The 15,733-nt window shown below is 40.7% G+C and overlaps 1 protein-coding gene across 1 annotated transcript; it reads left to right on the top strand.

Annotated features, from left to right (window-relative positions):
* Positions 1–250: 250 nt before the first annotated feature.
* On the top strand, positions 251–15,650 carry NONO (non-POU domain containing octamer binding). Its single transcript, XM_019428682.2, has 11 exons — positions 251–383; positions 7,095–7,254; positions 8,223–8,416; positions 9,600–9,901; positions 11,149–11,244; positions 11,429–11,625; positions 11,966–12,050; positions 12,447–12,549; positions 13,129–13,168; positions 13,395–13,504; positions 14,623–15,650. Exons 2-11 carry the CDS (start codon positions 7,104–7,106, stop codon positions 14,755–14,757), a joined length of 1,413 nt encoding a protein of 470 aa, XP_019284227.1. The 5' UTR covers positions 251–383; positions 7,095–7,103; the 3' UTR covers positions 14,758–15,650.
* The last annotated feature ends 83 nt before the right edge of the window (positions 15,651–15,733 follow it).

Here is a 15,733-nt window from a genome sequence, read left to right as displayed (position 1 = left end):
CCGCTTATATCTCTCCTTCCGACCCTCCATCCCCCTCCCTACCTATCCCCCTCCCCCTTCCTTTTCCGTCTGGAGCAGGCGGCAGTTTGCGCATGCGAGTTAAGTGGACAGCCCCGCTCTTTGTCCCCATCTGTCGTTCACACGAACTCAAACCTTTCGCATTCAGTAGCCAATACGGTTGAAGAAATGGCGGAAAACCGATTCCGCCTTTGGAGATAAACCTTGATTGGCAACTCAGGTAACCAATGAAGAACACCACTTTGTACCCCTTGGGAGGCACCGAGCTCCGTCGTCTCGTTTCCGGCGGTCGCGCGCTCTTTTCTCGGGACGGTAGAGGCCGTGTAGCGTCGCCGTTACTCTGAGGAGAGAACAGTCGGTAGAGGGTGAGTTTTGGAACGACTTAGTTCTTCTTTGGGTGGGGAGTAGGATTTCCTGCGACAAGAGGCTAGGGCGAGGCTAGGTTTGGAGGGAGGTTGGCCGTTCGTTCCAAGGCCCCTTGAGGCCTTGTCCCCGCCGCCACACGGCGTCCTCAGCCCACCCGCGGGGGCCCATCGCTCTCAGCTCGCTTTGCTTTCTCGTTTGACTGGCTCCCGTTGCCTTTCCCGCTCCGTTTCTTTATGCGACTCGTCTTCGAATCCGAGTTCTGTCAGTAAGTTCCCCGGCCTTTTACCCGCCCTGGGCCTGAGGGTGTGGGGTCTATTATCCGAGAGCCCTGAAGTCGTTGCTGGAGGAGGAGGCGCTTTGCCGGCGCTCCTCCTCTCAGCCTCGCGAGGCCATTAATTCAGAATGAGAAGTGCCGCCCCCCCCCCCCCAGCGATGTTTCTTTGTCAAAACTCTAAGCTGGGAAGTTCATCTGCTAGTCCAGACCCCGCGGTTTGCCTAATCAGGTTTTTTTTTTTTTCTTTTTTTTCTTTTTTTTTTCTTTTTAAGTCTTGTTGCCTAGTTACTCGACCCATTTACAGCATCACTTTTTAAAAATGAAAATTAATTTTATGGATTTCCTATTGGGTATTTTCCCCTTGGGGAAACTTGTTGTCCCCTGAAACCTTTCTTTGTGTTCTTAACAGAGAAATTGAGATTAGGGAGGACTTGGGAGGAACTTTATCTTCAGCCGAAGTTGAGGTAGGTGTAGGGGGTAGGATTGCCAGCTAAAACACAGGATGCCCCGTTAAATTTGGATTTCACATAGGAAACAAATTCTTTTTAGCATGCGTTGCTTGGGCTTTATACTAAAAGATCATTTTTTTTATCTGAAATTCAAATTTAACTGTATATTGTGTATCTTTATATTGTAAATCTGGCTAGATTTATACTGTGTGTTTGTCCAACTTCCTTGTTAATAAATGAAAGGTCCTAAGAAACACTTAGAAAACTACCTTACCATGTCTGTGCATTGTACAGCTTTAAGGCAAGTCCATATCCATGCAGCCATCTAGGTCAGTAGATGTTTACCAGTTTTCCCCCACAGGTTCCACTTAAAAAGTTGATCCTTTTCCTGAAAATGGATTTCAGATATGTATGGTGTAGTGTTTGGTCTTATACCTAAACCACATTTGTGCAACTGTACTGTGTTCAATAGCCCCAGTCTTTCTAAATCAGCAGTACATATTTTATCTCAAAAGTCCTTATCTGAGTTAGTCATTGGGACAGGTAAGTAGACAAATCCTTGATGCTGATCGTTGTGCTTAGTTCTCAGAGGCCCAATGGTTAAGGGGCAGTGAATTTATTGCTCACAAGACATTTCTGCAGTTAATTCCAAATTCTGTTGGTGATCATCATCAGAAATAAGTGACAGGGCCAGTACTTAACTGAGTACTTGGTACTTTCCGGGCACTGTTTTAAGTGATTTATACGATATTATTTAGTCTTCACCATTGAATGCCTTCTTGGGAAAGAATAAACTGGAGGGAAAATTATAAAGATTAGCATTGTGGAGACATTTATTCAAAAACACTAAGGTAGGCAGTTTGGTTGTAAAAAATGATTTTTCCTAGAATCCAAAAGAGAGGAGGAAGCATGTAAATTAATGACATTTGTCTAACTAGAGCACCAATCAAATGTAGGAATAGGGATAGTGGTTCCCAGCAGGAACAAATGCTTGCTGTGGTCAGGATCTCATTTTAGTCCTTAAAGGAACTAGCCCTGTGAAGTTGCTGTTGTTACCCTCTTCTTATAGGTGAGTAAACTGAGGCTCAGAAGTTAGGTGACATGGCTAGTCAGTTTGTTGGACCCTAAACTTTGAAATCAAGCTTTGATTAGTTAGCTTGCATCATTGTGCTGAGTATGAGCTTTAGAGTTAAATAGATGTGAGTTCCACTCTTTGCTCCACATTTGAGTGACCTTAGATGGGCATCAGTTTTCTTATCCGGGAGAGTAATAGTTTTGAGCATTAAGTGAGATAATGCAGACTTAGCACAGTGCCTGGCATATAGTGGTTGGTAAATATCTGGTATTATCATCTCAACTACCAGGCTCCACTTTCTAAAACCAAAAATAATCTCCCTTGAAGTTTAATCTTAAGTGGTTTAGAACGTGCTAGCATTTTATCCTCAAGGAAGCAGATCATTTCTTAGAAGTTGTAAAATGGTTTTTCTGAAATGGAGTGGTGAGGTTTGGTTAGGATGTAAATACAAATACAGAGTTTTTAATATTTCAGTTTTGAATAGATCTCTATGAGAATTTTTATTGATGTGTAATATAAATCCATAATGTAAATTGTGTAATATTATATATATATAATGTAATGTGTAATTTAATCCACAATATATATTGTGGATTTCTGAATGGGATGCAAGATACTGAGGTTGGGGCCACTGACTCCCAAACTAAAGACTGGAAGGGGGAAAAAAAAACATTTTCCTTGGATTCTAGCCAGGGGTAAGAAGGTAAGAGGACCTAGTTGGAGAAACGGCTGTGAAGATAACTCAAGTTTCTGCGATAGGCCAATTTGGAGTCAGGGAAGAGGGAGGTGTTTAATAGCTGGGACTCAAATAGAGATCTGATTCTAATGCCCACCTAACCCAAACCTCAACTGTTGCTGGAGTAGACTTTATAAATTTTTATGTTATAATCTCCTATTTTTACAAACATGATTTCCCTTTTTTGGAGGAAACAGTGCTGCACTATGCGGTAAGAGTCACAAAAATAGGTTCAATTCTAATTTTAAGAATTTATTATAAGGAAATAATTTAGAAAAGCAATAAGCAAGAAGATACTGCAACATTATAATAGGAAAAAGCTGAAAACAATCTAAACGTCTCATAGTTTAGTAAATTAGTGTATATCCACATGGACTTTGTATAGCTGTTAAAAATTATTATACTGACACACTAAAAGTGAAGAAAAACTGAATATACAATGGTAAATTATAACTGCATTATATTGAAATGATACTGTATGTTTTGGAAGGTAAATAAGTAAAAATCGAAATTGTAGGAGGAATATTTACTCATGGATGTGTTCCAAGATTTAGCTATGAACATGGTTTATATGTAATGTTGAAAAACTAGGAACAACTCAAGTGTCCAACACAATAGGTGCTTGGTTGATGGCTAAATACTATGTCCATTAAAAATTAATGTATAAGATTTGCCTGGGTGGCTCAGTCGGTTAAATGTCCCACTTCGGCTCAGGTCATCATCTTACACACAGTTGGTGTGTTCAAGCTCCACGTCGGGCTGTGTGCCGACAGCATGGAGCTTGGAACCTGCTTTGGACTCTGTGTCTCCCTCTCTCTCTGCCCCTCTCCCACTTGCACTCTGTCTCTGTCTCAAAAATAAACATTAAAATTTTTTTTTAATGTAGAAGATTTAGTGATATAAAAGTTGTTTATCGTGTAATAAAGTAGAAAAGGCAGGTTGCAAAATAGTCTATAATATACAAATATGTATATGTACAATGACTGGAAGGGTAAATGTTGACTATTTTCTAGTGGTGGGTCTTTGGATTTTTTTTTTATTTCTAAGTTTTCTGTATTAAAGGTATGTTTTGTAATAGATGCCTTATTAATGAGAAACATAAGATTGATGAAATGATATAAATAAGATTCAAGTCTTGGCTTAAATGTCAACTTTCCAGTTAGACTTCTCTCACAGATGTATTTAAAATTTCAGTCTAGGGGTGCCTGGGTGGCTCAGTTAACCAGATTAAGTGTCCAACTCTAGATTTTGGCTCAGGTCATGATCTCACGGTTGGTGAGTTGGGCTGGCAGTGGGGAGCCTGCTTGGGTTCTCTCTCTCTCTGCCCTTTGCCAGTTCACTTTCTCTTTCAAAGTAAATAAACTTTCAAAAAAGTAAATAAAATTGCAGCCTTACTTCCTTTTTAAAATGTTTACTTTGAGAGAGAGTTCACACTCATGCAGGCAAGCAGGGGAGGGGAGAGAGCGGGAGAGAGAATCCCAAGCAGGCTCCACCCTGTTGGGCAGAGCCCAACTAGGGGCTCAATCTCAGGATTTGAGTTCATGACCTGGGCCAAGATCAGGAGTCAGATGAAATCAAGAGTCAGACACTTAACTAACCGAGCCACCCAGGCACCCTGCAGTCTTATCCCTTTCACTTCTTATCCACTCCCCCCTCTCATTTTTCTTTATTTTCCAGTAGTACTTATTTTTTATTAAGTACTATATAATTATGTGTATTTTGTCTTACTAGAAGATAAGCACAACTGAAGTCAAGAATCTTTGCTTTATTCATTGATGCGTCCCAAGCACCTATAATAGTGCCTAGCAAATAGTAAACATTCAGTGAATATTTGTTGGGTGAGTTAGTGAAATATATTTCAATTTGTGTGTTTGTGTATACATATATATATATATATATATATATATATATATATGTATATATGAAAACTGATCAATAACGTATAAACAGGACAGGTTTCATTTTTGCTTGCCTTCTGTTCTTTGTCTACATTCATGTATTTACGTATTTATTTATTTTTATTAAAAAAATTTTTTTTTAACGTTTATTTATTTTTGAGACAGAGCATGAACGGGGGAGGGTCAGAGAGAGGGAGACACAGAATCTGAAACAGGCTCCAGGCTCTGAGCTGTCAGCACAGAGCCCGACGCGGGGCTCGAACTCACGGACTGTGAGATCATGACCTGAGCCGAAGTCAGCCGCTTAACCGACTGAGCCACCCAGGCGCCCCTATTTATTTATTTTTAATTTAGAGAGTGGGAGCAGGGGAGAGGGGCAGGGGAAGGAGGGAGAGAGAAAGAATGAGAATCCTACGCAGGCTCCACACAAAGCATGGAGCCCAACATGAGACTCGATCCCACAACCTGGGATCATGACCTGAGCTGAAATCAAGAGCTACCCAGGTTTCTCATTCATATCTTTTTGAAAAAAAAATACCCTTTTCCTCTTTATTAAACCTTTCCCTTTTAAAAGATTAAACATTTTTCATGTTTACATAGTCTTCATAATTTTTAATGCTGTATAACATTCCAGTGAATAGATGTACCATAATTTATTAAAAACCATACCTCTAATTTTTTTTTAAATTTTGGGTATTTTAAGTCATTTTGTTACTGTAAAGGTCATTGAAGTGACTATTTCATGGATGTGGTTTTTAAATTTTAGAATTATATTCTTAGGATAAATTTCTAGGAGTAGAACTTCTTAAGTTACAGAATATTAACATCTTGATAGCTCTTTTTTTTAATGTTTGTTTATTTTTGAAAGAGAGAGAGAGAGCAGGGGAGGGGCAGAGAGAAAGGGAGACAGTTTCCAAAGATGGCTCTGTGCTGACGACAGAAGGCCCAATGGGGGGCTTGAACTCACAAACTGAGAGATCATGACCTGAGCTGAAGTTGGACGCTTAACTGACTGAGCCACCCAGACACCCCAACATCTTGATAGCTCTTACTATTGTCTTATAAAACAATTTGTGGATATAGAATTTGATAATTGTTGTTTAGTTTTGGCGGGATATGATGAAATGTATCAGGAAAGTTTTTATATACATAAAGTATTGTCATGTATCCATCATCCAAAATCAGTAGTTATCAAGACATTGTCACATTTTCTTTGAGAAATAGTTTTCTTTATTTTAAAGGATTCATATAATGGAAACAACAAGTATTCATGACAAGGTCCTTCTCCACATCTTTCTTTCAGCTAAACTCTGACTAGAAGGTCTTGTGTTTAGGGGGAAGGATTGAGGATTGGCTTTTTCCTTTAATTACTGGAGAACTGTCCTTGAATGAGAAAGATGGTTGTCAGCTTGTTAACTAGATCAATTAGAAAATTTCCATTTTAAAACCAACTTGTGAATTCAGTCTGGATTGTACCAGGAATTTTCATTTTGTTTTCTTTTTTATTTTACATTGATTTTTTAGATGAGATTTAAAATTACAATTGTGTATTCATCTTTGTGTATTGCTTTCATTGCTTTAGTAGTCCTTTATCTTTCTATTGTGATTAATAACAGTAATTACTGAGTGCTTACCAAATTCCACTACTGAACTAGTGTTTTCACATATTTATGAACGCTCCTAGCCATCTTGAGAGGTAGGTGTTTTTATTATCCCCTTTATAACAGCTTAAGGAATTTGTGAAGAAGTAATTTACTAAGTAGTACATAGCTGTTAAGTATTAGGACCATGCTTCAAATCTAAGTCTAACTCCACATTTCATACTTTTTCTACTGTTGATTCCACAATATCTACTATAGGCTAGGACTGTGCAGTGTGCTGGAGAACAAGATTTACTACTAGTTCTTGTCCTTGTGGTAACTAGAATCTATTTTATTGTGTTTTAATATTATGATAGGGCCATTTTTTAGGGGGTGGCTTCTTTGAGGAAAGTAGCTTCCAATTAATGTATAGAATTAGTGAACTGGAAGTTTCCTCCAGTTACTCTCGTGAACCTGTTCTCATTCAGTACTTGTCTAGTTTCTGTGTGCAACATAACTGCTAATGTCTGGTTGTTCTTAGATTTTTGAATGGTACTCCTTTGCCATACTTGTTCAACATACCCGGTTGTTTGAATCTGGCAAAAGCCAGGACGTCAGAGATGATTTGTGGCATTATGTCATCAGGAAGGTGACTGATAAGCCCTGATCATGTTTGACAGTCCACATTTTCCTTTTAGGGTGCAAAAATGCAGAGCAATAAAACCTTTAACTTGGAGAAGCAAAACCATACTCCAAGGAAGCATCATCAGCATCACCACCAGCAGCACCACCAACAGCAACAGCAACAGCCACCACCGCCACCAATACCTGCAAATGGGCAACAAGCCAGCAGCCAAAGTGAGTTCACACTTGTAAGTGGGTAGTTTTAGATTAGTGTCTTGAGATTATAAGAATAAGCCTTTGTGGCACACCTTTGTTCTTCTTTTCCCTATTTATCTCCTAATACTTCTCAGGATAGAAAAAGGGTGATTCTCTGAAACAAGGAGCAGACGTGTTGGATAGCAGATGAGTACAAGTTGCTGTGCTGTGTTGGCATAGTCTACTGCCAAACAGACGTGTCTGTATTTTACCTCAGAGCTTGGTTCTTAGAGGTAATCATCAGATGACTGGTAGTTAGAAAATATAGAGCAAGTCTTTAATGGAAAAGAAGGCTGGTACTGTTATACTTTTAGCCTGGGGTCTGTACCAGCCTGTTTTTAATCAGAGTAAACATTCTTTAAAGGCACGTTCCCACTCATTTAGCCAACTTTGAGCACCTATTGTGTGCCTCTAACACTAGAACCAACCTTACCCGTCTTTTATTTCCAGAGATCCCTACAAAGAATACTGTTTCCTAACTCATTTCCTTTCATTCCATTAACCTAAGCATGAAAGAATGGGAGCTGTTAAGGTTATGAAGGTTGGTTAAAAAAAAAAAAAGGTTATGAAAATTGGTGAGAGATTGGGAAAATGGAGCAATTATGTTTTAAATTTAAAAAGCTGATCCCTTCTGACATAAGTCTCCTTGACTTGCTTAATTTTCCCTTTGACCAATAGATCCTGTATTGTCTTTCTGTCTCTGACTTAATCTGGGTGGCTCCTGGCCCATAGTAGTGCCATTGAGTCCTCTCAGATGTCTGCATACTGCTTTCACATTTTAAGGTACAATTTACTGATAAGTGGTTAGTGGATAGATTGCATTGGGAAATGGTGTTTGACTTCTCTACAGCAGTTCGGTTTCGTAATCTGGGAGCAGTTGTAGCTCTGAGAAAGTGACTGTAGATCTCTTTGTCCAATCCTTTGAGTGACTGTATGTCTTCTCTCAGATGAAGGCTTGACTATTGACCTGAAGAATTTTAGGAAACCAGGAGAGAAGACCTTCACCCAACGTAGCCGGCTCTTTGTGGGCAATCTTCCTCCTGACATCACTGAGGAGGAGATGAGGAAACTATTTGAGAAATACGGGAAGGCAGGCGAAGTCTTCATTCATAAGGATAAGGGCTTTGGCTTTATCCGCTTGGTGAGCAACCATGGGTTTTTAGAATGTGTGCTCTAAAAGGTCGGGAAACTGGGGAATGATGGACTTGGAAAATTAGACAGTGGAAACAATTCTCAGATGGTCTGTTTGTTAAATGTTTATAGTTGGAGTTGGTAGCAGAGGACAGAAAATGCAGATTTTGTTTTTATTTTTCCTCATAGGTTTTTGCTTTGTTTCAAGGACAACATAGGTTTATTTGCCTTGGACGCTAAAACTAAAGTATGCCTGTTGGAACTTTTTAATTGGTAAATTTCAAACATATAGAAGTAGACAGAGTAGTATATGAACGTATACATACTTAATGCCCGGCTTCAATAATTATCAACTCATAGTTTATTTTATCTTAGTAATGATTAGGGTTTATATAATTTCTTTGAAAAGTTCTTACATAGGACTTTATAAAACCATGAGGGGACAATTTTATTTGTATCTTATTTTTAAAAAATTTTTAAGTTGTGCTAAAAAAAGGTTATCGTAACCATTTTTAACTGTAGATCTTTTTTCATAAAATCTGATTTAATTAGGAAACATGTTTAAGTGTATGGGGGGGGAATCTTTTCTAGACATTATCTATATAAACAAGGAACATGATATGCTAGCAAGGTTATTAGAAGTGGCGGTTAGAACTAATTTCCAATCCAGATCTACCACTAACAAGAGTATATGGGCAAGTCATTTTCTCTGGGGCTCAAGGTTACTCTTTAGTAATATAAGAGGGGGTTCCCATTAGGGTTTGTGGTTCTAAAAAGGTCTTGTAGAGGTCATACATGATTCTCATTAAACTTGTATGTAGCTAGCTGAAATTAAAATATTCTGGCTACTATTTTAAGGGTAGGTTTTAGGCTCATCATTGTCCCACTGATCTATTACCACTTGGGAGAATAACCTATGATACTGATGACATGTAAGTAGTATTTACTTCTAGAATTCCCAATAGATTTATTGCAAGGCTATCAGAACAGTTAGGTTTATCTATTTATCATCCAAAGATTTATCTGAAACATAGCTCTATTCTTTCAGTACTATCAAGGTTCCTTTATATGTGTGTTGTCAAGGTTTTAGGGGGAGAGGCATTTTGTTTTGAGCTATGCTACTTTAGACTCTCGATGGCTGTGATGTGGTCTTTGTCAAAACTGAGTTATTCTGATTTCTGTCTGCTTCCTAGGAAACGCGAACCCTAGCAGAGATTGCCAAAGTAGAGCTGGACAACATGCCACTTCGTGGAAAGCAGCTGCGTGTGCGCTTTGCATGCCATAGTGCATCGCTCACGGTCCGAAACCTTCCTCAGTATGTTTCTAACGAACTGCTGGAGGAAGCTTTTTCTGTGTTTGGCCAAGTGGAAAGGGCTGTAGTCATCGTGGATGATAGAGGAAGGCCCTCAGGAAAAGGCATTGTTGAATTCTCAGGGAAGCCAGCTGCTCGGAAAGCTCTGGACAGGTGCAGTGAAGGCTCCTTCCTGTTAACCACGTAAGTAGGGGTTGCTTTTAGAAATAGAATTTAGATTGCTACTTCTTTCAGTGGTATGGAGAGTTAGCCCCTAGGAACCATGTTCTTATGTTCATTTAAAGACTTTGGATACTACTTCAGCTCTCTAGTAGGGTTTTCAGTGTAAAATTAATGAAAATACTATGAGGATTAAGAAACCTTTCAGGGGAGCCTGGGTGGCTCAGTCAGTTAAGTGCCCAACTCTTGATTTTGGCTCAGGTTATGATCTCCTGGTTCATGAGATCAAGTCCCATGTCCACGCAGAGCCTGCTTGGGATTCTTTCTCCCGTTCTCTGCCCCTTCCCCCTACACATTCTCTTTGTCTCTCAAAATAAATAAATATTTAAAAAAAAACCTTTTAAGTCTTTTAGTAGGTTGTCATTTAATCAGCATTAAATCTCCCTTTACCTTGAAGTCTTAGAACTCTGAAAAGTTGGGGCACCTGGGTGGCTCAGTCGGTTAAGCATCCAACTTTGGCTCAGGTCATAATCTCACTGCTTGTGGGTTTGAGCCCCGTGTCAGGCTTTGTGCTGACAGCTCAGACCCTGGAGCCTGCTTCAGATTCTGTCTCCGTCTCTCTGCACTTCCCCTGCTTGCTCTCTGTCTCTGTCTCTCTCTCAAAAATAAAATTTAAGGGGCGCCTGGGTGGCTCAGTCGGTTGGGCATCCGACTTCGGCTCAGGTCACGATCTCGCAGTCCATGAGTTCGAGCCCCGCGTTGGGCTCTGGGCTGATGGCTCAGAGCCTGGAGCCTGCTTCCGATTCTGTGTCTCCCTCTCTCTGCCCCTCCCCCGTTCATGCTCTGTCTCTCTCTGTCTCAAAAATAAATTAAAAAAAAAAAAGTTAAAAAAAAATTTAAAAAGTAATAAAAAGAATTCTGAAAAGTTGTTTTGTGCATGCAAAACACATATGCATGTATTTATTCCAAGTGATTGTCTGGTATTCTCTAGATACTGGATATTTAGGCGGTACTTAAGTATCCTATTTACTTTGAACATCTTTGAGGCTATATTCAGAGATCTAAAGCTTGACTCCATCCTTTCAACCTCAGATTCCACATAATGCCATCAAAAGACCTTAGTTACTTGGGGCTTGGTGTAAAAACCCCTTCAGAAATATGTTTAATTGTTCATTCCTGACCCCTGACTGGTTTGCTGTGCCAGTGACCGGTGTAGAGAGGAACCCTGGTATAGGGTATAATTTGATTAATGCTGAGCTGCTTGCTTCCAGATTTCCTCGGCCTGTGACTGTGGAGCCCATGGACCAGTTGGATGATGAAGAGGGACTTCCAGAGAAGCTGGTTATAAAGAACCAGCAATTTCATAAGTATGTGGTCCCATCACTTCCGTGTTAGGTGTTTGACTATTCTTAAGGAAGCTTGTAAAGGGATGTATAAAAGAGGCAGGTCTTTGCTATATGTATTCACTGGCAATGGCCCTCAGGAGTAATGCAGTGCTTAGTTGGGGGAATCTTTGACAGAGTTTTAATAGCCCAGGAACTTTGTCTATAGGGAGCGAGAACAGCCACCCAGATTTGCACAGCCTGGCTCCTTTGAGTATGAGTATGCCATGCGCTGGAAGGCACTCATTGAGATGGAGAAGCAGCAGCAGGACCAAGTGGACCGCAACATCAAGGAAGCTCGTGAGAAGCTGGAGATGGAGATGGAGGCTGCTCGCCATGAGCACCAAGTCATGTTAATGAGACAGGGTGAGTAGGCCTGTAAGTCTTAAACCTAGAACAAGAACAAAATGGCTTTTTTCAGAAGGGTCTTTGTATCATTCAGTAGAAAAAGGCCTAAACCTCTGCTTTTATTTTCTGAAATATTTTGTTGATCTTGGTAGTCAAATGAGCTTGGAGATGTGGCAGAGAATACTGGATTCTATGAAGAAAGAAATCATACGTTTGACTTCATTTTTGGAATCTGGATAGCTCAGATGACCACTCAGGGATTATATATCCCCTTTGCTTTCTGGATCTTTATTTATGGAAAATTATTGGGTCTGTATGAGGAGAATGAAGAATACTCTAAATTAGTCTGTTTTTTTAGATTTGATGAGGCGTCAAGAAGAACTCCGGAGGATGGAAGAGCTGCACAACCAAGAAGTGCAAAAACGAAAGCAACTGGAGCTCAGGTAACTAACTCTCAGACCCTTTTTTTCTGATCCCTCTAAAAGGTAATGTCTCATTACTGTTTCCTACCACCATGCTACCTCATGCATTTGTAAATGTGTTGGCAAATATTTCCTGGCTGCTTCTCAAGTTCTCCCTTTGGATGGGAAATATTTTGGCTGCCCATGGTTCTCGGAATTATCCAGAGCTGCACTAAAGGTAAAGCAGCTGAGTGCCGATCTCATGAGGCTCCTTTGTGAAAGAACTTGCTTTTAGGGCTGGACACATTTACAGTGAATTTTTTGGAAAGCTATGATAGTTTTCAGTAGGCTCTTAACTTCCTTGGCTGAGTCCCTGTTAAGATCATCTGCTCAAGTTCTGGAATGTCTCTGCCTAAATATCTTGGTGACTCTCTGTAGGCAGGAGGAAGAGCGCAGGCGCCGTGAAGAAGAGATGCGGCGGCAACAGGAAGAAATGATGCGGCGACAGCAGGAAGGATTCAAGGGAACATTTCCTGATGCGGTATATCTCCCATGTGCCCATGATGTGCCAGGGCAGTCCTGATATGACAGACCCACCAAATGTCCACTTGGACTTTAAAACATTACAAGTTATGAGCAGTTTTTGTATTCTATGAAACTCCTCTTTTAGAAGAATTCATAGGAAGGAAAGATAAGGTTTGAAGAGGAGTTCTTGTCTCATAGGCAATTTAGGATGAAGAGCTGGGGCCAGTGTATACTGTTTAGACTCCGTGACTGCCCAATGAGATCTGTCCAGTCCTATAGCAGCCTTGACTAGCTCTCTGGTGTCCTTGGAGTTGTTGCACATACTGGGGTCCTAGAAGAAATCAACTGTCTTTCCCCTTGGCTTTTACCTCTCCTTTTGTTCCTAATAGGGGACTCTGACTTGAGTCCTTGTAGGTCTAACCTTGAACCCACTGCACAACTAGCAAGGAGATGTTGGTTTTCCTCATCTTGGTCTCCATGTACTTGGAACGTGTTGATCACTCTATCTGCTTCCCTTAGTGTGTGTCCTCAGTATATTGTGAATGGTAGAATGCAATGCTGTCTTGGACTGTCTTGAGTATTTCTTATTTTTCAGAGAGAACAGGAGATACGGATGGGCCAGATGGCCATGGGAGGTAAGGACTTACGAGATTAATGGTTCTGATTTCCTTTTTTGTTTCATTTCTGGTAAACTATGTAGCTTCTCAGACATTGTCCAGATTTAAGGGGCTGACATTTCTGGGAGCATCGTTTTTGGGCGGGGTAACGTGTCCTTAGCTCAGAGGTCTTGTTGAATTGTTTCCTCTCACACAGAGATTGACAATCTCTGTCTCCTGTACTGATCACACTGCTCTGCTTTAGGTGCTATGGGCATAAACAACAGAGGCGCCATGCCCCCTGCTCCAGTGCCAGCTGGTACCCCAGCTCCTCCAGGACCTGCCACTATGATGCCAGATGGAACCTTGGGATTGGTAATAAACTGTGGAGCCTTACAGTAATTCTAAATGATGATAGGAGAAAGGACTTTGCTTTCAAAGTCCCTGTCTGCCACAGTTTTGCTATAGTTTTTAAGACCACTGTTTTCCATTAAATGTAATCTCAAGGTCTTGATTTGAACAAACCCATTCTCAAACTATACTTTGTCTAGGAGTTAAGTAAATGCCTTCTGTTTAGTTGCTACCTTGGGTTAATGGGTTTTTTGTTTTTTTTTTTTTTTGGAGGGAAGGCAATGAAACTTAGGTATTATCACATAAAACAGATGTAAATCCACAAGGCTTTATGGCTCATACAATCCTGAATTAATAGTCATAGCATCAGAATTTTAAAACTGGATGGCTTAATGTTGCCGAAGAGTGATGGCATGTCCTTGTTCATATACTTAATTCAGGAGAAAAGACTTAACTGGAAATTATTCAACCTGGGAATTCAGGATGTAATATTATTTAATCAATAGGAATAGGGATAAAAAGATAAGGGTAGGATAGTTGGGTGGGTCTGTAATTCAGACAGCCTTCTTTTCAGGGATATCCACTTGAGTTCTTTATTTTTTAATGTTTATTTTGAGAGAGTGCATGAACAGGGGAAGGGCAGAGAGAGAGAGCATCCCAAGCAGGCTCTGCATGGCACAGATCTAGACATGGGGCTCCATCCCACAAACCGGGAGATTATGACCTGAGGTGAAACCAAGAGTTGGAAACTTAACCGGCTCAGCCACCTAGGTGCCCCAAGGATGTCCACTGGGATTTTAAACAGGCTTAGTCACCCCTAGCACATCAAGAGCTTTGAGTAATTGGGGTGCCTGGGTGGCTCAGTTGGTTGAGCATCAACTTCGGCTCAGGTCACAATCTCACGGTTCGTGGGTTCAAGCCCCACATCAGGCTTGCTGCTGTGCAGAGCCTGCTTTGGATGCTCTGTCCCCCTCTCTCTCTGTACCTCCCCCACTTGTGCTCTCTCTCTCTCAAAAATAAACATTTAAAAAAAGAGCTTTGAATAGTTAAGTGGAAATGGCCTTCAGGGGAGGTATTACAGATGAGTGGGAAGCTTGGGGCATAGGTTCTATTGTAACATTGCTCTCTTTTTCTCTTAAAAGACCCCACCAACAACTGAACGCTTTGGCCAGGCTGCTACCATGGAAGGAATTGGGGCCATTGGTGGAACCCCTCCTGCGTTCAACCGTGCAGCTCCTGGAGCTGAATTTGCTCCAAACAAACGTCGCCGATACTAATAAAAATTTCAGTGTCTAGTTTCCCAAAAACCCTTAAAAGAAAGACCCTTTTTGGACTAGCCAGAATTCTGCCCTGGAAAAAGTGTTAGGGATTCCTCCCAATAGTTAGGTCTTCCTTGCCTGTACTACTCTAAGGGAGTATGCTGGAGGCTGAGGGCAAGGGAGGGGCGATAAAATTTAACAAATCAGTTCTGTGTGGTATATCGTCTAACTAATTGATTCTGTGTGGTGCATTCCTGAAGTCTCCTGTGATTGTTGAGGGCCTGGGCGGGGGGACCATGACAAAATGGATCCAGTTAGACCCCCTGTTAGTCTTGATCATTCCATTATTTGTCCATCCTGTTCTCTTTGCTTTCTCATTCTTAAACCCTCCAACCCCAGAGACACTGCCACATACACCACAAAAACAAACATCCCCCAATGACCTTAGCCCCATTGCTCCACTTGGCAGGTGGGAATTCAGGCAAATGTCCACAGAGGTCACAGACCACATACATACGGTTCTGTTATATCCCATATATTACCCCTTTGTGTCCTAAGGAAGACATTTTCTCTTAGAGATTTTCATTTTAGTGTATCTTTAAAAAAAATCTTGTGTTAAGTTGCCTCCATCTTTTTTCTTGGGTAAGGGTAACCCAGGAATGGCCCTTTTGTGTCTATGATGTTGCTGTTCACAGCTTTTCTTGATAGGCTAGTACAATCTTGGGAACAGGGTTGCTGTATGCTGAAGGTCAGACAGTAGCTCTTAGCCTTGCCTATCTTAGGTAGTTATGCTGTGCATTTTTTTATTGGTGTACCATGTTTTGATTTGTCCCTGATATCTTTGGAGTTTTTCTGAGAAATGGAGCAGTAATGCAGCATCAACTTATTAAAATACATTTTAAGCCTTTTAATTTTCTGTGCTATTTTTGAAAGGGAATGGAGGGAGGGGCGTTCTGACTCAAGAGCTGAGCATAGGCTCTAGAAGGCTAAGCCT

This window comes from Panthera pardus, unplaced genomic scaffold, assembly GCF_024362965.1.
Source record: "Panthera pardus isolate Hobbes unplaced genomic scaffold, ASM2436296v1 HiC_scaffold_27, whole genome shotgun sequence".
Lineage (NCBI taxonomy): Eukaryota > Metazoa > Chordata > Mammalia > Carnivora > Felidae > Panthera > Panthera pardus.
This window is presented reverse-complemented; position numbering and strand designations above follow the sequence as displayed.